We start from the raw sequence: 21,168 nt of genomic DNA on the forward strand, positions 1-21,168 counted from the left end.
ACGAGGCTTAAAAGTTATTGAACTTGAGATTAGTAAACTTTACTGTAATTGGTTAAATTTCAATCTAATCCCAATCCCAATCCGTAGTGTGACACGGGCTTAAAGCCCGCTGCAGACGATGCTACTTTTCCTGCCGGATTGCTTGCAATCTAGGATCTGTTTTTTATTGCTGCACTCCTGAACTAGTGCACACTGGTGCAATGAGTTGGAATGAGAGGTAATCTATTTGTTTCATTTTAACTTATTGCACTAGTTCAGTAGTGCAGTAATAAAGAACAGGCCTCTAATAAATTACTATCATTGCACCACTCAGCACTCAGGATTTCTAGAAAGCACTCCGTATCTATAAAGTCTATGGTCTATGGTAGACACTTTTAACTAGATGCTCATGAGCGCCTCGGTAGATGGCGCGCATTAACAAATACATTCTCACACCGCGTCTCAACGAGAGAGAGAAACAGAGACAGAGAGAAAGGAGAGACACGCTACAATTGCGAGAGGTGCACTTACCTATTTCGGAGAGGAATAAATGCTGGAAAACCGTTTGCCAAATTTTTAATCAGCAAGTCAGTACGCTGGTATTAACCCCATGCCAAGAGACAAGCGCAATAACTCGTGTAGCGAGCGACTCAAACCCGGAGTGCCGTGCGTTGTCTAGAGGAGTCCAACGGGATGTCGCTACACGAATAACATTGTATTCCTTATTTACGTGAAAACGCAGCCAGAGCAGAGCCGGCCGCTCGAACGCAGCGATACCGAGAATATATTTTGGAAGGTGGCCCCTTATTGTTCCAAGAGAGTTCGCCGTAGTAAGTAAGATGAACGAGCTTTCCCTTCCTATCGGAGACGCTCGTGTTGTGGAATGACGCGCCGCGATATTTAGTCGGTCGGCGCGAAGGCAGTCAGTTCGATACTGAGGAATCAAGATAGTGGAGAAGAGCGTCGAAACGCGCGGCTACAAAGACAAAGAAGGGAAAACATTTATTGCCTTAAGAGGATGGACGTTTCCGGCAATTAAGTGCAGAGCGTCACACGCGCCAGCGTCGAATCTGTACTCTATCGGCACAAAGGTATTGCTCCATTTAACGTTTACCCCGTGTGTGCTTATCATCGTTAATGAAATATCGATTCCAAATTGATCGAATAGTCCGATCAAGGAGATCTGCTTGGGAAGTAATGCGTCGAGAGAGAAACATTGTGTTTGCACGTTTATGTATAATAGAGGGGACGTCCCCTAATAGCAGTGTTCCTGCTGGAGTAGGCATCATCTGTTGGCTCCACCGTGAATTTATTGCCCTTGGGGTGAAGTCTGTTCGGTGGAAAATTCATTGTTAGATCGTGTAATCATGGCGAAAAGAAAGATTTGTTCGATTCGACTTGCGAAAAGAAAGATTGTGTTCGATTCGACTTGCGAAACAGTACGGCTGCTTCTTGTGAAATGTCAAAGACAGACACCGGGATAGACAATCCACCGACTACCGAGACACGTTTGACAATACGAGTCCGCAACCGCAGACTCGTGCACTCACTCTGTTTCGGTTAAACGAATTACGCTGCTTCGACAACTATAGACCACATTCGAAAAGGACCCGATTGAGAGGTCGAACCCACACAGCACCGAAGCTTTCAGAAACATTGCAACGTTGCAACAATGTTTTCTGAAATGTTTCTGAAAGCTTTGGTGCTATATGGGAAATCGAATAAAGATCACTTTCTTGCCAGTTTGGTCGACTTGAAAAATATTCTCTATTTGTGTTTGAACTTGGAAAAATACTGTCCGATAACAGGGGACTTTCCTCCACGTGTGTGCACACATACGTACGTTATCTTAGCATCACATATATTTAACGCAGCGTCTCAAGACGTTAGAAGTTGATCGATCGCTGCTGAATGCAACCGCGACTGGTTATTTTCTTATGTCTTAAGATCTCATTGTGGCCATCACGTTATACTTGGAGGAAATGTTGTCTTTAAAACACGCGGACAGCCTAAAGCCACAATAAGCCATAATCCACAATGTGATCTCTGCGTCTAGAAACTTTCCGTTTTGTAGCCGATAAATACGTATAAAAAATCTGCGCGAGTTAATAGATTGCATATTATACATCGTGTAATTGTGCATTGTTAACCAATTTTTTTTTAAGCGTTTTGATTCGTTTATATAAAACAGAATGTTTCTAGACGCAGAGAGCACATTGTAGATTAGATTAGGCTTTCACGACTTCCAACGAATTTATCTCGGTTTTGAAACCAATTGTACGACAAACAAGAACAAACAAGACTGTACAGCTTTCCGCTTCGATTTGGTTGCGTAGTAATCAAGTTTATGATTTTTCATTGTGTAGAGAGATTGTGCAGACTAATAAGACCATATATTTGTCTGTTAGGTGCATTAGGACATTACTAGCCAGCTTAAGCTTTGCGGAGTTACAAAGTTTCCAATAATGTTTTCGTCAGGCCTTAACTGCAATCTCTCCTTCCCCAGCTGCTTGGGTTATCCGCAAGATAGCGAGGAATTGATCCCAAAAATGGCACGTGAGCCAATCATTCTTAATGTTTACGACATGGTAAGCCGCCACCTCCAATGTAGAACAAATAAAGGACATTATTGTGATTACATTATTGCGATTTTTGTTTTATGGGAGAGAGAGTTCGATCTCGTTCCACTTTGGTTCTGATCTCGTGTCGGAATAAGAGCGCCTTTTCCCGAAAGGGAAAGGGTTGAATGTGCGCTCATACAGCACTGCATTTTATTATGAATCGCTTGTCACTGTCATTCGATGGTTTTTTTTTATAAATTTAGTTGCGATTAGTTGGTCTTTTGTAGAAGCCAAACATTGTTCTATTCGTGAAAAAATATACAGTTGTAAAGCCCGTGTTGGACCACAGATGTGGATTGTGGATTGGAGATTAGTATTTTATCGGTTGGAACGAGGCGAAGCGCAGTTATCTAACAATGAGCTGGCTACTCGAATTCCAATCTTCAATTCACGATCCCCGCACGTAATCTGATGTGGGCTTTGGGTGACCATTTTCAGTTGATGTAATTCAGTTTATGTGGAATGTTGTAGTATTGGATAAATGAATACACCACGCCTATCGGTCTCGGAGTATTTCATTCTGGAGTGGAAATATATGGGACAGGTATGTACCACGTTCAGAGTTTGAGTACGAGGAAATAAGAATTCGACGGACGTACATTTCTGCTACAGAGTACGCGTACGGTGGTCATGCTCAACCAAAAAGCGGCATTTTCGAAATCACCCCGAGAGTGGCTGAAGAATTAGGCGAGCAGTTTAGATATAGGTAAAGTTTATGTTTGTTCGTTTTTTTTTTCAGGTATAAATTAAGCGTCTATCTATTCTCTATTTATTTTGCAGACAATCCGTTCACATTGGGTATACGGATTTCACGGAAGAAGATGTCTCGAGAATTATTACGGAATTAGGCAAAGATTTTAGAGGAGACCGCTATCATTTGATGAATAAAAACTGCAATCACTTCAGCAGTCAGTTCACGTTGGTGCGTTGCTTTCCGTAATATTGATCAAGTAAATTGTGCGAAAAGTATAATGAAAATTAATGTATTTCAGATTTTATGTGGGCAGGAAATACCCGGTTGGGTAAATCGTCTGGCGTATTTCAGTTCGTGCGTACCGTTCCTCCAACGTTGCTTGCCAAAAGAATGGCTGACGCCTGACGCTTTACAACACTCTCTAAGTCAAATTAGTCATCACGAAAGTACACCACCATCAGACACTTCGTTGTAACATTTGGCAAACACTGTTGAAATGCACGGTCTAAAATGCCGTAGAAGTTATACATTTTAGATAATTAAACTCTGTGAAAAGAAATATTAATTAGGACTGACTATATTGCCAAGATTTGAAACAACCTGAGAAACTAAACCGTCAAGACAAGGTACAAATTTCATATTGTACACTTGAATGCGACTGCTAACAATTAGTACCGAAAAAAAAAATTGCCTTCGCTGCAACACGTTGTTTCCTAAGGCGGCGATCCACGAGGTCGCATGTGTTCTTTGTTGAATAATACAGTCGAGATATGATAGTTACATAATGAATAAATAATTACGCATAAATTTCAACCGTAATGAACAGAAAACTCATTTGCCGATGACAGAAAAAGAAACTTGTTACGTTAGCAAGACATACAGTAAAGTTAATTTTTTTTACAAAGATGCTTATTTCTTATGCTTGTAAAACTGTAAAGCAATATGTTTAAAGTATAACGTATGCACGTCAAAGAGATAAATATATGTTGTATCTAATGTATATTGTATACAAAATGGTTTAAGCATTTAATAATTGCATTTAATAATGTAATTGATTTCTATAAGTAACTTGACAAAACACATACACGCACACACCCGTACTTACACAGATAAAAAGCTGAAGGTAAACAAGCTTTCGTATTTTCAAAACTATATATTACTTTTAATCAGCCGAATCTCCACATAACTTTGATTTTAGCTCTTACGCTTTTTTTATTATCACTTGGTTCATATTGTTCTACCGATTATATATACATGACGTTTCTATGTATGTAGATCAAACCAGTGAGATACAAGTAAATATTGAGGAGTAAGTTAAAAATAGAAGACCTGCAGTTTCTCAATGAGTTAAGAATATAGGGGTTCAAAATAGTTGATTATGAAATATAAGAACAAATACCTTTAATAAAATTTAAAACAATAAATGTATAGTTTTTATCGAATAAGCGAAATTCCCAATTTTAGTTTATACAAAATATATTGGAATAAACAAGTAACGATAAAGTAAAGAAAAAGAGGAAAGATTTCTTTTTTTATCAATTTGGAATCTACCTTTTATCAACAAAAATATAGAGATAAAATGTTAGTTTTTGGATTGTTAAAGCCAAGTTTCGAAAGATCAAATAGATATTAAAATTGTACTGTCTAATCGCAAATTGACACTATTTATAGGCTTTTAATTTGAAAGATAATTAAACAGATATCGATATATATTTATATATAATATTGATTTTAAAGGTATGCTGGATTATATGTATCCTCCGTATTAAAGAAATAGCTGTTCGAACTTTTTTTCAACCAAACTTGATCTGGACATCATAAAAATTTAACTCATTTTAAGTTTTCCACAAGATAAGACATCTAAATGGGTTACCTAAATATCAATGTCAATCTGTAATTTCGATATAATTAAGATTTATGATATAATCTCGTTAAATTTTGGCATTTAAAGTGAGAAATTGTGTAAACCTTTTTCTTTCATTTGAAGTAAATTACAATTGGATCTCTTGATAATTCAACTTTGTCGTTACAACAATCGATATAAGGAAGAGAAGCTTTAATAATATGTTGCGTTTATTAGTCTAAACAGTTCTACAATGCTAATATAAATAGCCTTTCAGATATTTCGTCTTGTAAAATAAAAATGTCCCTTCTCTTTACTAAACGTATTTCTATGTTTCGTTTTTTTATTTAGTCATACATATGCGCGCGCGCTTACACACGCGCGTACACACATACACACACACGCGCGCGCACGCGCGATTAATCATGATTGCTATAGTAAAAGAAGGAACTTTTTTTCTTGCGATTTATTATATTTGTAATAAAAATTTATGTTATAACTAAGTAAAAATAAGTATTTATAATAATGTATTTAATATGTGAAGATGTCGGAATCTAATCGGCGCTATACGATGCATTACTTGCATAAATGTTCTCTTTAGTACTTTGAATAATCTTGAACCGTTTGAGATCTTCCATTTTACATTATTATTGAGTTCGAACTTAATAATGTCAAATGTAGCACTAATTTGTAATTTCATACAAGATTAAGTATATTCTGAATAAAAAATAAGGTACTAGAGGAATATACAACCCCTGTAATGGGTACAATCCATGTATGGTTTTTATTACTTACAATTTAAATTTAAATTAATAGTAACGCAATATTCGGTGTGTTTCACAGTGCTTTCATTTGAATATTATTACAACATGACCTAATATAATAATTTTATATTGACAAATTTGATGTAAATTTCGAAAAATACACGCGCGCACGCACACACATACACAATTTACTGAATTTTTAAATAATTTTATGTTTACCAACATTTTAAATTATAATATAGAGAGCTTAGACTTTTTACCTTTATTTAACTTACATTCATCGATTACATTTATGTCATAAATTTATTTTGGTTAGTATCGAACTTTTGTATTAGTTCTAATATACGATCGTATAAAAGAGTTTTCACGTCGATTGCCCACACGAAATCCACGTGATTGAAAAGTTGATATGGGACTTTCTCCGTTAGAAAAACGTTCGGTAAACGTTTGCTAAGTTCCAGCACATTCTAAAAGTAAAAAGATGAAGAAAGCAACAATATTAATAAAGAGATGATTTGAATGTATGAAGAATAGAAAACATCATCAAATTGATATAAACCAATGGTTTTTCTTTTACATTTTGCATTGTATTTAATTGGAATTCGTCTTAAGAACTATATTATTATCATTTTGTCGTACTTATAAAAATTTTTCCTTTGCTCTTAGTAGTGAGTAAAAAAATCTGGTAATTAAAAACTATTACCTCTTCTTTAACAACCATGTCATTTCCTGAGTAAAACAAAGCTATCGGGGCAGTAATCTTTTTAAGATCATAACTCGGGGGTGTTTTCTGTTTGTATCGCTTATAATTTTCAGCCTCTCCATAATCGTATTTTTGAAAATTACCTGCAACAATCGATATGAATTATACATTTATAAAGATCCAAAACTTAAGTACATTTGAAAAAAAAGTTAAATAATTACACATGTGTAAATTAATCTGCAGAAAATGATAAATTAATTTAGATCTTCCCATGATTCAACGATGTCTAAACGGCAAGAAATGTGTTTTACTGTAATATTACATCGACGGGAATATTACTTTATAAAAGGAAATACTTTGATTTTCACTGAAACAAAAATTTTCGCTACCGCAGCTAATCGTGGTTTGCTAAAAATTTTTACTGCCATAACTACAACTTTCTAAACCACAGCAAACGGTTTGCTGTCGCACCTAATACCAAATAGGCACAGTAGCAAAATATTCAGCTGTCACAATTAAATAAGTTAAAAATTGGTTATTAGCTGTCCATATGTTACAACTGAAATTTAGTTACCACGTGCAGTTTTTAGCTACGACAGCTATATTTTTCTTTCCGTGTTGGAAGGGAGTATACTCACTTGTACGTATATTTTGGTAATAATGCTCGAATGTTTGAACAGAAGCACCGGCTGGAAGATAGGATAATAATTCTGGCAGGGTGGTCTAGAACAGAAATCATTTCTATAGACGAACAATCATAAATCGACTAATTAGCAGAAGAGGGTACGGAGTGGTTAGAGCCATATATATATTAAATTTATATAATTGTAAAAATAATTATAAATTTATATAATTACAAAAAATACAAATTATAAAAATTTAGAAAATTCATATAATAATACAATATAATAAAAAGCAGTATTTAGGTAAATTAACAACATCGTATTACGTTTGGCTTTTGCGTTGTGTACGGAACAACTTACAGTATTAAGTTGTGCTGGATCAGGACCGACGATCAGAAAGGCTATAGTGACGCAAATAATTTGAGTCACCGCATTGTCATTACATAACATTCTTGCTATCATAACAGTCGTTAACGATTGTGGGAAAACATCATATATTCCACGCTGTTGTAGAACTTCCTGGAACGTATAAAAAAGTTATGCAAGTAATAGCTCATAATAGCTAATGATATTTTGAACACAGTAAATAATAAAAATAATCATTGTTTAATCTTGTATTTTAAACACTAGCGTTTGCAATAAAAAGTGGCAGATTTTGGCAGTTACCTTCAACGTTGGAAGAATGTTAGCTATTTCGGTAAATGTAGGTGTTACTTTCGTCCAAAAAGCAACTGGAGCCAGGCCAATAGCCATTTTTAATTTCATATTGTACTCCGGTTTTGATGACAGAAGAGCAAATAACGAAGTCGTTCCCATTGAATGACCGATATAATATAGATCTTTTTGCTTTGTATAATTGAGAATGTAATCAAACATGGCTGGAAAATCTTTTGTCCCAATCTCGTGAAAACTGTGAAATAAGAATTGTATTTTACAAAACATATTTTTTCGTTTCCTTTCTCTACCTTGATAAGTGCACGCAATCAAAGTTTTATAATTTTGTTAATAAAAATCTGGCAAAAGAATACGATACTGTGCAGACTTTTTACCGTTTACAAAGCATGCTCTAAGTGTTTTTATTTTTAAACAAACTTTATTGCCTGCTTCTTTAGAAATTCCTGACTTTGTATTTATATAACTTGGTAAATATATGTATACCATCCAGCATAGATAATGATTACTTTATTGTTTTGTTTTTAAATATTTTATCTTTTAGGCAGGTTGTAATTTCGGTGTAAAATGAATTATCGAACTTTCTCCGATATTCACTCAAAATAATTTTTAATAGTAATATTTCACCTAAATTGCCAGAATTCAGGATCGTATACCGTCATGTTCACATGTGATCTGCAGTAAGTATTTCCTCTCATATTTCCAATCCATACATCATATCCTTGATCTGCTAATAAAAAGGCTGCGAAAGAAGATTTTAATAAACTAGTGCATTATATGTAGGATGTACTAAATTTATATATTGTATATTTTTCCTAAAATTTTAAATCAATTTTTCATAATTAATGTTTTATAGCTTTTAAAACTTGATATTTTACTAAGTTTCTAATTTTATTTAAATTCATTTTCAATGAAAATATAATATTTTACTTTTCGCCATCTTCTTTGAAATCTAATTCATGTAAAAGTTGAAAAATCTTCAGTAATACGTGAAAGTTTATATTAAAATAAAATTAAATATTAAAAAATTTTGTGTATAATATAAGAAAAAAAACTTGACTAAAATTTAAAAAGACATATTACCCAAACAGCAATACGTTAATAATAATTGTTAAGTTATAAAATTCAAAGGCAAAATCTTTACAAAATGTTATACGGTATAATTGTTGCATGGCACTTTGCATTAATTGATTCGCACGTTACGTTAATAATTGCATGTTATCAGTTTAACTGCATACCGTAGACAGTAAGAATAGACCGAGCGTACAAGAGGATACTCTTGTAGGCAATGAAGATCAGAAAAGGATGAATAATAGATACCTTGTCGCTTTAATTCTTTATTCGCGTATGCGCAGTGAGGTATAGATGTGGTGCAACATGTATAAATATAATGTATGAACATGTGTACAAATTATCACACGCTCAATTGTCTCCCCACTCTTTTCTACATCCTCCCACTTTCTTCTCGATAGAGAGAGAAAGATGCACGGTATCTACTGTCAGTCTCTTTCTACTTGATCCTTAGATTCCAGGCCTCATGCCTTATGCCCGGTCTATTCTTACTATGTGTATACTACATACCAAGGTCTTTACTGGGACCGTACATGGCCCAGCTATCAGACGAAGCCAAAATACCATGTTGAATGAATACAATTTCTTTCTTATTCCTGCTATTAAACAATGGACTACCAGGTATCCTGTGTATCTTCAAATTATAACCATCTTCTGTTGTGACGTTATGCTCCTCAGCGGGATAATTATATTGTTCCACCAGACCAATCTACTTAAAAGAATAGCGTGACGTGTAACATCCACAGGATATCGTTGTTTCATGCCTATTTTTATCTCTATTCGTTCTAAATGTCAAAAAATACTTGTACAAAATTCAGAAACTGTAGGTTTAACAAGACAGTAAAATTGTACAATTTCATCTGTATTTATCATAGAGCTAACAGTTTTGATTTAATTCAGAATGCATGTAAATTTGATTAAAAACAATTTCTTACTCACGAAATCTAATACTTTTGCCTCGTTCATTTCCTCTGCTCGATCCATTCTTCTTACTCTTATTAAACCAGGATCCTTAGGAAATAGAAAATTTAGAAAATCGTATGGAAGAACTTGCGTTCTTCTTTCTGAGACATTTATAATAATTAAGAGCACAAGAAATATGAATCTGTATGAATTCATATCTACTGTCACCGAATCAACTCTTATTTGCAACTCGAAATTGCAAGGTAAATCGTATAAAAACCTTAACTGTCAGCAATATTACTTAAAATACTTTTCGTGAAACAGCTTGTGTCTGCAATCAGAAATAAGCATGATGAGTCGACAATAATTTGAAACCATTATTTTAACAATTTCTGTTGTAGAAATGATAAAGGTAATTAATATTAAAAAGTTCTACGCACACGCACACACACACACACACACACACACACACACACACATGTACTTGAAGATAATACTCGGTATATATGTATACATGCATTAGTAGATTTAAATTTTTATAAATTTTCCAATAGAAACAAGTTTCTATTCTAGTACATATAATTCAAAATAGAGTCAGATATGAATGAAATAAAATATAAGACGCAAAAATTTAATGGATGCACAATGTAATGTAATGTACCTAAAGTAATAGCGAAAATGGAAAGGGGAAAAGAGTAGATATGAATTGTATGTAAAATTTTATAAGTTTTAACGACCTACACTGGCCAATCGTCTTTATTTAAAAACCGTTACAACGTTTCGGCCCCGGGTTTGGGCCCTTATCAAGTAATCTGAAATCGCAGAATTACGGATTAACGCCAGAACAAGCCAAGAACATTAAACTGCTTCGCTATTCAATCTTTTGGCCAATGCCATTGCACAGTGACAAACTAGATAAAGACAAGAGAACGTCTTAATTCAACCACAAAATCAACAACGGGTAAATATAAACTTACATGGTCAAATGAATGTACAATTCTTTGTTCGAAGAAAAGTAAGGTTGATTAGAAGCACTTCATTGTCCGCGGATTCACGTCAGTGATTAATTAGGATTGATATAACACTGTCAAGAGCCGGACTTGTACTGAAGAGAGTTCACGTTAAACTTACCACATAAATAAGGTGTGAATTCGTATATAACTAGAAAATATAAATAACTATTCGTCTTTTGAGTTTACCTCCTTTTTACTTTATTTCGCAATATATATTTTTAAAGATAAGATCTGTGCATAACAAATTTCAAGTAAAGTAAATTCATCTTTTAATAAAATCTTTATGAATCTAGGCAGATCTTACATGAATAATAATAGATTCATGAATAATCTTCATAAATATTTCAAATATTCTAAAATTATGAAGTAACAAAATTTTCATAGAGAAAAATTACCCAGATAGCCAAGTATGATATAGCATATTGAGCGAACTAATGCATTGCATGTATTGTTAAATATTTGCTGTACACTTGCTGACATCAAATATATATATATATATATATAATATTTGTATAATAATTCTGTATAATATTTGTATAATATTTGTATAATAATTCTTTAAATTAAAAAGACAGACACATCTCTTACGTAACAGTAACGAAATAATTATATTAGAAAATAATTTCTAGCAATTATTTCGTTGCTTTTCCGTAAGGGAATAATTTAACTATTAGCTAATTACTAAGAGATCGGAAAAACCGACCCACAGAGTTTGTAGCTTTTTTTCTTTGTTCGCTATGATCTCAAAAACCACTTGACCGATTGAAATTTTGATAGATGTTTCTACAGCAATGTCATAGGCTGTATATTAACATCCTCACGCATCTGGAGGCTGCGCATACGCAGATAATATCGAACATCAATTGATCGATTTGATAGAATTTTTAACAAAGCTCTCCTTTGTTTATCGAGAGTATCATACGCTATGTCCTTGCTCATCTGGAGACTGCGCATGTTGTTGCATACCAATAGACCTATTCTATACATATTCAAATACAATTTTATACGCTTACGCATCCATTCTTCCTCTTTCTCTCTCTCCTCTCTCTCTCTCTCTCTCTCTCTCTCTCTCTCTCTCTCTCTCTCTCTCTCTCTCTCTCTCTCTCTCTCTCGTGCGCGTGCACATAAAAAAGGTATATCCGACTAACCTCCACATACCTTGAGTATGCAAACTCGGTGATGTTAATATAAAAATGAGGTACAGAAGCGAAAATACGCAAAAATGCTTTATTTCCGAAAAATAGGTTTGAAATACAAACACTGAAAATTAATAATTATAGGAAAGGGCACACGTGTGACAGCCACGCATGTGAGACCGCAGGCGAAACCTCGGGGGGGGGGGGGGCATCGTATTTTCAAAATACAGAGTTTCCAAATTTAAGAACAAAAACTAAAAATTTAAAAACTTTAAGAAAACGCTCAGAAATATTTTATTCAAATTTGGTGTGCACACATGTGGTATTAAAAATAATTTCCCGATTTACCAATGTTAACGATCTGTTCCCTAATAAAAAGTGAAGCTATTTGTACTTTTAATTTCAATTTTTTACTTCAACTCAAAAACGCTTAACCGTATAAAAAAAACACACAAGAGGCAGTGGATGTTGAATTTTAGTTCGGGACTTTAAAAACTTGTTAAATTTGGAAATAAATAGTGACGTACTGATGGCGTACTATTCTTTCATTAAAAAAGCAATATGATTATCTATACACACGTCCCCGGTAGACTTGAAAATATTTCACTGGTGCTGGTATAAATGGTTCTTAATACTATATGCATGTATACACATCAAATTTGAATAAAATATCTCTAAGTGTTTTATTAAATTTATGAAATTTTCATTCTTTTTCTCTTGACACTCTGTATTTTGAAAACAAAGCACTTTAGGACATACCCCAGCGAGAAATGTCGATCGAACAGTCAAATTGATGTCGCATCGACGTCAATTTGTCAATGTCGATGTCGATTCGACATCGTTTCGACGAATCATTTCTCACTGGGTACATTTATGAGACATTCTCGTCATAAAATAAGCCCAAAAAAATCTCCTTACATTTTTTACTTATTTATGCAATTACCTTATGTATAACAATGTGCGTCCGCTATTTAGGAACTACAAGTTAATACTAAAATATTATTTCTCGTATGGTATACTTAATAAAACTTACATACTTGTCAAGAAAATTGAAGAAGATGAGTGGCAACGTCTTTAGTACGTTTGACAAAGAATCCTTAAGTACATATACAGCAGCGATTTACATACTTATCACTGTCTACGTATATTCCGCGAAGACGCAAAAAGTAAAACATCTAGTATAAGAGACAATATAAAACTACGAGGAATCACCAGTTGCGGTTCTTGAAATATATATACTTAGTAACGTGCGCAGTGACGAAACTTGCAATTTTCGCCCATGCGTACAACTTTTTTTATTTTTTCTCTCATAGGTGCAGCCCATTTTATAACAGTCTGTTTTACATTAACTTTTTACATTAACGTTTCAAACTGATGAGTAGTTACAGTAAATATAAATAAAATATATATTTAAATATGTAAAATAATTTATTATATAAAAATAACAGCTATATTAGTACTTGGGAAAATTTTGGCAATTCTGAAGCCTATCTCATTTAATGGCCCATTATAAATTAAACTTCTTCATTTTTCGATCCTGTTTTGTTCAAATCATACGTATACTTATATAAATTTTGAAAAGCATTTTAATTTTCTTTTCTTTCACTTCTTATTCATTTAATAAAATACGACGAATTTTTAATGTTGCCAAAAAGTTTTTTTTATAGATTAATAAAAATAATAATAATAATAAACGTTACGTGCTGCAAACTTAGGTTTCCTCTTATCAAAAACTTGTATACAGATTTCTTGCTTTTCTTACAAGTTTATTCTGTGAATATTAAGAATTACCTTCTCTAGCTCCGTTACTATGCATATAGGATGAATTATTAAACTATAACGACTTTGGTTTTCAAGGTTGTGAATAAGACCTTGTTGATAATCTTGTAGAGTTTTTATAGGTTTAATCATTGACTTTTTTTACCGTCTAAGGAAGGTGACACTTCCGCATTAGAATAGTCAATACTGACGCAAGTAAAATAACAATTGTGGGACTTCAACTGATTACTGTTTGAGAATGATTAACTATGTTATGATAGACTTATGTGTTATGAGTATGACTATGCAAAATTAATCTAACACCGTCACGGTAGGGCGGGCTAAGACAGCGATGTTCAATAATTAATAACTCGTTAATAATTGCGAAAAGTGAAAAATGGTAGAGGACTTTTCAACTCAGTCTAATCCGCTCTATCCGTAAATAAGAGGTGAGGCGGGTATTACATAACACCATGTATAAATATGTAAAAAATATAGGTATCCATTAAAACAATAGTGATGACCTTTATAACTTGAAAAAGACATAAGTAAAAATGTTTTTTTACACGCTATATTAATTATGAACTAAAAACCATGCAAATTGTTCTTATTAAACATATTTCTTATAAGTACAATTAAATGCGAGATATTCGCCCAGATACTTCTAGCAGGACATCGTATAATAATTCATAAATGAACGTTCAAAAAATAATTTACATTAATAAATCACTTATTTGTTGAAAAATGTAAAAGTTAGATAGTTTTAAGACAGTTTATGAAAGAAATTGCTACATTTAATTCAAATATTACATTTTTTTTCAATTTTACAAACTTTATTTTTATTCGCACTCAATTCAGTATTTCGTGATAAATATAAGAAACAATTGAACCAAGTGACGTCCGTATGCAGTTAGTTTTCATTTTCCTAAAAAACTTTATATTTTTATATGTATAGACTTTCGAAATTACTGCATTTTTCAAGTTCTTAACTATCTATATTTTAAAATCTTGAAAAGTTATCTATAATAATTCTGGCTGAGGTAATATTTTTCAAGCTTGAAGCAACATTGAATTGTCCTCCCTCTCAGACATATTATAGTACAATATAACATTGGCGCCACATTGCGGTGCTTAACAGCGTAGCGCGTCCACTCACAAAAATTGAAGTAAAAAGTCCTGAGCAGAAATGTCAAAATATTGAATCCATTCTTGATAAAGTAGAAGATATAAGCTTTCTTTTGAGACGTTTGCGAATCATTTATCAAGTTTCGTTGAAAAGTTATACTCGACCAAAAACACCCAAAATAGCGTTTTTTGGAGGTTTTAACTGCTTATATCTTTGAGACTAGAGCCAATAAACAATTTTCACGAACATATTCGGATTCAGCACACCCAAATTAGTAAAGATTGACTGATTTCGTTTCCGAAGTAGAAAATGAGTCCTTTGTTGACCAGTGTTATTTATGATTTAAACCAATAAAATCTCAATATTGAATAAGTTTCATAATGTTCTATATTTAATCTTACTAACATAGGCTAATTTATAATTAGGCTAATTCTTAAAATTAATAATTTTATATTGGTAAATTGCCAATTTTTTAGCAATTCTATGATTATTTTAACATTTTATATAAAGAGACTAGGATTTCTTTCTATTTAATTTACATTCTATTTAATTTACCTTCCTCGATTAAATTTAAATTTCATACATTTATTTTAGTTAGTATCAAAGTTTTGTATTAGTTCCAACATACGGTCGTACAAAAGAGTTTTTACATCGTTTGCTATCAAATAATCAAAGTGCGTGAATAATTTAAATGGAACTTCCTCAATTAGAAGAACATTTGGCAAGCGTTTGCTAAGTTCTAGCAAGTTCTGAAAATCAGAAATATAAAAAGAAGATTAGTTAGTAGTAACAAGATGATTAAAAAATGTAAAATAGAAAATATATCATTCAATTAATATAAATCAATGACGTTTTTTCTTTTACGTTTTGCATGGAAATTCAATTAGATTCTTTCATATTTACATGATCGCTATTTTGTCAGATTTGTGCAAAAATTTTTCTTCTACATTTATTTATGAGTAAAAATTAAGTAAGAATTAATAATTTGACCGCTACATGGAGAAGTGTTACCTACCTCTTTGGGAACAAGCATATCATTTTCTGAGTAAAATAATATTATTGGAGCAGTAATGTTGTTGAGATCATAATTTGGGGGTATTTTCTGTTTGTATCGCTTATAATTTTCAGCCACGCCATAATCATACATTCGAAATTCATCTGCAACAATCAATAAAAATCGTATATCTATAAGTACGTGTCCAAAACTTAAAAGTTATTTGAAAATATTTGGAAAAGAATATTAAGTAATGACATGCATACAATTGTAAATCAATCTGTAGAAACTTATAAATTAATTTTGATCTTTCAAAGATATTTTAAATAGCAAGAAATGTTTTATTGTAATGTTGCATCAACTAGAATAATGCTTTATAAAAAAATACTGTTTTATGAAATGGAATACTCACTTATACCCATGCTTTGACACAAATGCTCTATTGTTTGTATAGAAGTACCAGCTGGAAAATAGGACAGGAGATCTGGCAGGGTTGTCTATAACAGAAATAAACTATATAGATAAAAAGTCGTGGCACGACCAATTATAAGAAGATAATAAGGAGTGGTTAGAGTAACATTAAATTTATATAATCACAAAAAATTAAAAATTTATAGATGATACAATATAAAATAAAGTGTTCACGTGCATTATAAACATTGTGTTATCTTTATCTCTTATGCGTTATGATATGACTTACAGTGTTAAGTTGTACTGGATCAGAACCGCTAACTAAGAATACTGCAGCGACACAAATACTTTGAGTTATTGCATTATCACTACATAACAATCTTGCTATCGTAACAGTCGCTAGAGATTGGGGTAAAAAATCGTATATTTCATGTTCCTGTAGAACTTCCTGGAAAGTGCAAAATAAACATACAATTATTACTTAATAATAGCTGACAATATTTTTAGCACCAAGCCGGTTTATCCAATCTCTTGATAAGTTAACAGTTATATTATATGTCTAGCTTCATCTGATTTAAAGAAAGAACAATGATATACATGTACATACAGCCAAGTGCTAATTAGCCCTCTATGAAAAAGATGATGTCCCCAACAATATCTAAGAGAAATATTTACAAAATATTGATTTTTATTTTAACATAAGTATAGGTCACGATTTTCTTATAATCTCATCACGTGATATATTCATAAATATTGTATGATGAGATTGATGAGAAAAATGTCATATCCTATACTTAGAGCTAGTAATGTTCCAAAACATTCTTTTGAGCTCTGTAATGTGTAATAATGGCAAAAAATACCAAACGTACAAAACTTATAACACATGTTAATTGTTGCAGTCAGTTTGTGATTATCACAAGTTTACAAGTAATGGCAATATGTGATTTCATACTTTTTCTCATTTGTATGTTAACTGGTGCTCACGACATGTATCATCACGGCATGACTACAAAACATAGATACGTCATATTTCCATCAATATCGTAAAATAATGATATGGTGAAACCTGATCATCAAAGCATTGCTATCTGGGTATTAGTTCATTTACATTTACCAAGAGGTTGGGACAACCGGTCGTAAATGATAGGTTTAATGTTGTATTTTAAACACTAGCACTTGCAATAAAAAATGGCAGATTTTGACAGTTACCTTCCATGTTAGAAAAATGTTCTTAAATTCTTTCATTGCAGGTGATACTTTCGTCCACAAATCAGCTGGAGCCAGACAAATAGCCATTTTTATTTTCCTATTGTACTCTGGTTTTAAGGACAAAAGAACGTGTAAAGTAGAGCCTCCCATTGAATGACCGATATAGTATAAATCTTTTTGCTTTGTATGATTTAATACGTAATTAAGCATGGCCGGCAGATCTTTTGTTCCAATCTCGTGAAAGCTATAAAATAACATCACATTATATGCCTATTACGATCATACTGGGTTTTAGTGTCTAATAATATTTTTGTACATATATGTATACATCTATTTTAAGTACATACTTCAGTGATTGAATTAATACACCCGTCCCAGTTAGTAGGGAGATTAAGGTCTGAATAATTTTTTGCATTAAATTATTTATAGATTATTTTCTAAAGGATGTTTAATTAGTGTCATTATAAAATTTATTGTCAATTTAAGTTGAGAAACTATTTGGACTTTAGTCTAATACTGTGTTTCAAAACCAAAAAAGTTATCGCAGTTATACCCACTATATTTAAAAACATATATATGCAATAATATTATTAGGCACTGAGATCCAACGTTATCATAATCTTTCTATTAAGTGATTTATGATATTACGGTTGAGTTTATGTATTATTATATAAATAAAGTTTATATTTTACCAAATATATTTTTCGCTGCCTTGCTACTTTTTGATAACAAATGCACAAAATTAATTTACAGTGAGAAAATGCGTCAAAAATAAAAGATAAAGAGCATGACCAAGAACATCCGTTATTATATTTTTCGCTCCTTTGACGTATCTCACAGATCGAATCGAATTGTTGTCTAAATGATAGCCAGCAATAATATATTAATCTGGGAAAAATTTTAACTTGAACATAAAAATGTGGTCTCAGAGATATAAAAGGTCAAAGTTGTCGAAATCGGTAATTTACGCCTTTATTACATACTCCTTAAAAAATTCTTAATTTTGTATTTATATTACCTGGTAAATAATAAATGTATCTCTACAAACAACTGTTATTACTTTATCGTTTTGCTTCACATAATAAATATCTCTCTTTTTCAGGCAGATTGTACTCTCATTGTAAAATGGACCTTTAAACTTGGTTCTATGTTCTATTAAAATAATTTTTAACAGTAATGGTTTTACCTATACTGCCAGAATTTGGGATCGTATACCGTCATATTCATATGTGATCTGCAATAACTATTTCCCCTTACATTTCCAATCCATACGTCATATCCACGATCTGCTAATAAATATGCTGAAACATAAGATAAAGTAAGCTTTTAAAATAATATCACCTGGTAAACACCAACCATAACATAATGTTACGCCTATATACTAAGACCACCCTTGAGCCGCATACACATAAAAAATGCGTGGAATTTTCTTGATAACGGGTTGTTGTCCAACGACTGTCTTTGTTTCTAAATGAAGCTATCAAATATCACGGATTGATAATTTTTAATTTACAAGATTTGAAGGTAAATCTTTTTCATAAAAACGTTTTGTAGTAAAATGTTACATTGTGCTTTGGGTGAATTAACCAGCACATTACGTTAAAAACTACATTTTGTCAGTAAATACATACCAAGGTCTTTACCAGGGCCCTGCAGTACCCAGCTATCAGATGAAGCCAAAAGACCGTGTTGGATGAACACAATTTCTTTTTTATTCTTGTTACCCAATAATGGACTTCCAGGTATTCTGTGTATTTTCAAATTGTAACCATCCTCAGTTGTAACATTATGTTCTTCAGCGGGATAACCATATTGTTCTACCAGACCAATCTAAAGAATAACAAAATGTATAATATCCATTGGATATCGTCATTTTATCTCTATTTTTATTTTAGAGTGGCTCCTGCACAAAGGGTGGTTAGTACAGATGTTTTGTTGGGGAACCCCTCTAATTTTTGTAAATTTATATGACTTTTTCATTTAGAAAATCACAATGCATTATTGATCAAATACATATGTATATTGATATGCTGGGTTATATAGGGTAATCCTGAAATAGTTGTTCAAAATCAGGGATTGAATTGGGTTTGTCATAAGGATTGAAAAAAGTTCCTATAAACTTTATTTAGTCCGTTATATATATGATATTATATAATAGTCATTTAACAATTAAAAGCTATTGACTCAACAATATAAGACAGTAAAGTTACATAGCTTAATCTACTAAAGATAAATTTAATTTAATTAAAAATACATATAAATTAGAGATTAAAAACAATTTCTTACTCACAAAATCCAATATTTTTCCATAGTCCATTTCTTCGGTTCGACCCATTTTCCTTACTCTCACTAAACCAGGATCCTTAGGAAAGAGAAAGTTTAAAAAACCATTTTGGACAGGTGGTTTGTTCTGCGATCTTCCTTCTGAGTATATTATAATAGTTATAAGCACCAAACATAAATATTTCATGTTTGATGTATTAATTCGTTTGAATCTTGAATTGCAAAATCAATCGTTAAGAAAAGCTTCAAGTAACGTCAATGTCACTTGAAATACTTTTCGTAAGACAACTTGAGCTCCTGTGCAGTCTGTAATAAAAAAATAATATATAATCAAAACGTATGTGCACTAACGCATTTTAATTTTTAGAAATATTCTAATAGAAATTATTAATATCAAGTTTTATATGAATAGGGGAACAGCGGCAACGTTGGGACTAGTTTTCAAAAATGGGAATTCTAAACTATTTTTGCTTATACAATAAAAACAAATGCCTTAGGCGAATTGATAATTTCCTTGAGTACATTTTTAGCGAAGAAATCATGCGATTTCATCAAATTCCAACAAAGTTATAGTCAATTTAGTAAAAGTCGAAAATATCCCAACTACCCACACATGCGGGTACGTTGGGATATTTTATTTTACATTACAAAAATGAAAAACATTGCACCTGTTTTGGCTAAAAACCCATGTTTATTGTCTGTAAATTGAAAAGAGAAGCAAGTGAAGTAAAACTGAGTTGAAAATATTAATCAGATTCGCAGTTGTGGCATATAAAGTACGATCTAGTCATATTCACGCATTTCAAGTGTACTTCGCGTTTACATTCAATGCAGGCAATGGAATTTTTCCCCTCGATAATTATTGCCTTAATAGCGGTTAATAATTGTGTTAACGTTGTAGTCAGTAATTCCTCGACTCGACTTTCTTTGATATTTACCTAATTAGGTAATCAGGTACTCTTAAAAACACCGACTAACAGCATAAATGTTAAATTTGCACGGTTTTCGCAATGTCCCAACCTGCCCACACCAATATGTCCCAACGTACCCGCTAGCACTGATTGTATGAGAAGCACGTGGGCTCAAGTACAATCGTACTTTTTCATCAACAAACAGTGTAAATCGATTGGTAGACGCACAATGTTGCTTACAAAGTCGAAATCCCGTTTTTATACATCAATTACACTTACCTATTAATGATGAAAATATCAGAAATATTATTTTGAAAACACAAAAATCGCACAATTTCTGTTTGTATTACACAACCAATCGCTAGCATCACATATACTACACTGAAAACGTCAGCGCGCTAAAACACACTCATTTTGGAAGATAAGCCGGCTCTACAATGACAATGTCACGCTC

At 32.4% G+C, this 21,168-nt stretch overlaps 3 protein-coding genes across 5 annotated transcripts in view; 1 reads left to right on the forward strand and 2 right to left on the reverse strand.

Annotated features, from left to right (window-relative positions):
- The first annotated feature begins 988 nt into the window (after positions 1-988).
- LOC105557993 (desumoylating isopeptidase 2) lies at positions 989-5,462 on the forward strand. The gene is made up of 6 exons (XM_012005456.1): positions 989-1,070; positions 2,388-2,567; positions 3,072-3,144; positions 3,213-3,306; positions 3,381-3,522; positions 3,593-5,462. The coding sequence occupies exons 2-6, from the start codon at positions 2,445-2,447 to the stop codon at positions 3,767-3,769; spliced, it is 609 nt and encodes a 202-aa protein (XP_011860846.1). The 5' UTR covers positions 989-1,070; positions 2,388-2,444; the 3' UTR covers positions 3,770-5,462.
- A 663-nt stretch (positions 5,463-6,125) lies between these two features.
- Positions 6,126-13,252, reverse strand: LOC105557994 (lipase 3-like). Of its 3 annotated transcripts, none has more exons than XM_012005459.1 (9): positions 13,060-13,252; positions 9,910-9,981; positions 9,481-9,679; positions 8,527-8,641; positions 7,894-8,137; positions 7,588-7,746; positions 7,243-7,327; positions 6,605-6,747; positions 6,126-6,368 (listed from the first exon to the last, which is right to left on the reverse strand). In XM_012005459.1, exons 2-9 carry the CDS (start codon positions 9,952-9,954, stop codon positions 6,192-6,194), a joined length of 1,167 nt encoding a protein of 388 aa, XP_011860849.1. In that variant the 5' UTR covers positions 9,955-9,981; positions 13,060-13,252; the 3' UTR covers positions 6,126-6,191. The 3 variants fall into 3 exon arrangements, with proteins under 3 accessions (XP_011860849.1, XP_011860847.1, XP_011860848.1); XM_012005457.1 differs by having other exon boundaries at positions 9,910-10,204; positions 13,056-13,252; XM_012005458.1 differs by lacking the exon at positions 13,060-13,252 and adding an exon at positions 12,966-13,046 and having other exon boundaries at positions 9,910-10,204.
- Positions 13,253-15,277: 2,025 nt separating this feature from the next.
- Positions 15,278-21,168, reverse strand: part of LOC105557997 (lipase 3-like) — a 6,712-nt gene continuing 821 nt past the window's right edge. The window contains exons 2-9 of the mRNA XM_012005464.1: positions 19,811-20,109; positions 19,152-19,350; positions 18,707-18,821; positions 17,521-17,764; positions 16,601-16,759; positions 16,313-16,397; positions 15,922-16,064; positions 15,278-15,655 (exon numbers count right to left, since the gene is read on the reverse strand). Of these exons, the coding sequence (XP_011860854.1) occupies positions 15,497-15,655; positions 15,922-16,064; positions 16,313-16,397; positions 16,601-16,759; positions 17,521-17,764; positions 18,707-18,821; positions 19,152-19,350; positions 19,811-19,990 (1,284 nt within the window). The 5' untranslated portion in view covers positions 19,991-20,109 and the 3' untranslated portion in view covers positions 15,278-15,496. The remainder of the gene's footprint in view (positions 15,656-15,921; positions 16,065-16,312; positions 16,398-16,600; positions 16,760-17,520; positions 17,765-18,706; positions 18,822-19,151; positions 19,351-19,810; positions 20,110-21,168) is intronic.

This window comes from Vollenhovia emeryi, unplaced genomic scaffold (assembly GCF_000949405.1).
Source record: "Vollenhovia emeryi isolate VEMERY1.0 unplaced genomic scaffold, V.emery_V1.0 DF939395.1, whole genome shotgun sequence".
NCBI classification, from domain to species: domain Eukaryota; kingdom Metazoa; phylum Arthropoda; class Insecta; order Hymenoptera; family Formicidae; genus Vollenhovia; species Vollenhovia emeryi.

What these genes read in the sequence shown, in the direction of transcription:
- LOC105557993 (XM_012005456.1), top strand. Translation starts at nt 2,445, where the DNA reads ATGTTTTCGTCAGGCCTTAACTGCAATCTCTCCTTCCCCAGCTGCTTG. An exon ending in TTCTTAATGTTTACGACATG is followed by an intron (nt 2,568 to 3,071) that starts GTAAGCCGCCAC and finishes GGAATGTTGTAG; the next exon opens with TATTGGATAAATGAATACAC. An exon ending in AGTGGAAATATATGGGACAG is followed by an intron (nt 3,145 to 3,212) that starts GTATGTACCACG and finishes TTTCTGCTACAG; the next exon opens with AGTACGCGTACGGTGGTCAT.
- LOC105557994 (XM_012005457.1), bottom strand. Translation starts at nt 10,089, where the DNA reads ATGAATTCATACAGATTCATATTTCTTGTGCTCTTAATTATTATAAAT. An exon ending in AGGCAAAAGTATTAGATTTC is followed by an intron (nt 9,680 to 9,909) that starts GTGAGTAAGAAA and finishes TCTTTTAAGTAG; the next exon opens with ATTGGTCTGGTGGAACAATA. An exon ending in CCTGAATTCTGGCAATTTAG is followed by an intron (nt 8,138 to 8,526) that starts GTGAAATATTAC and finishes CTTATTTCACAG; the next exon opens with TTTTCACGAGATTGGGACAA.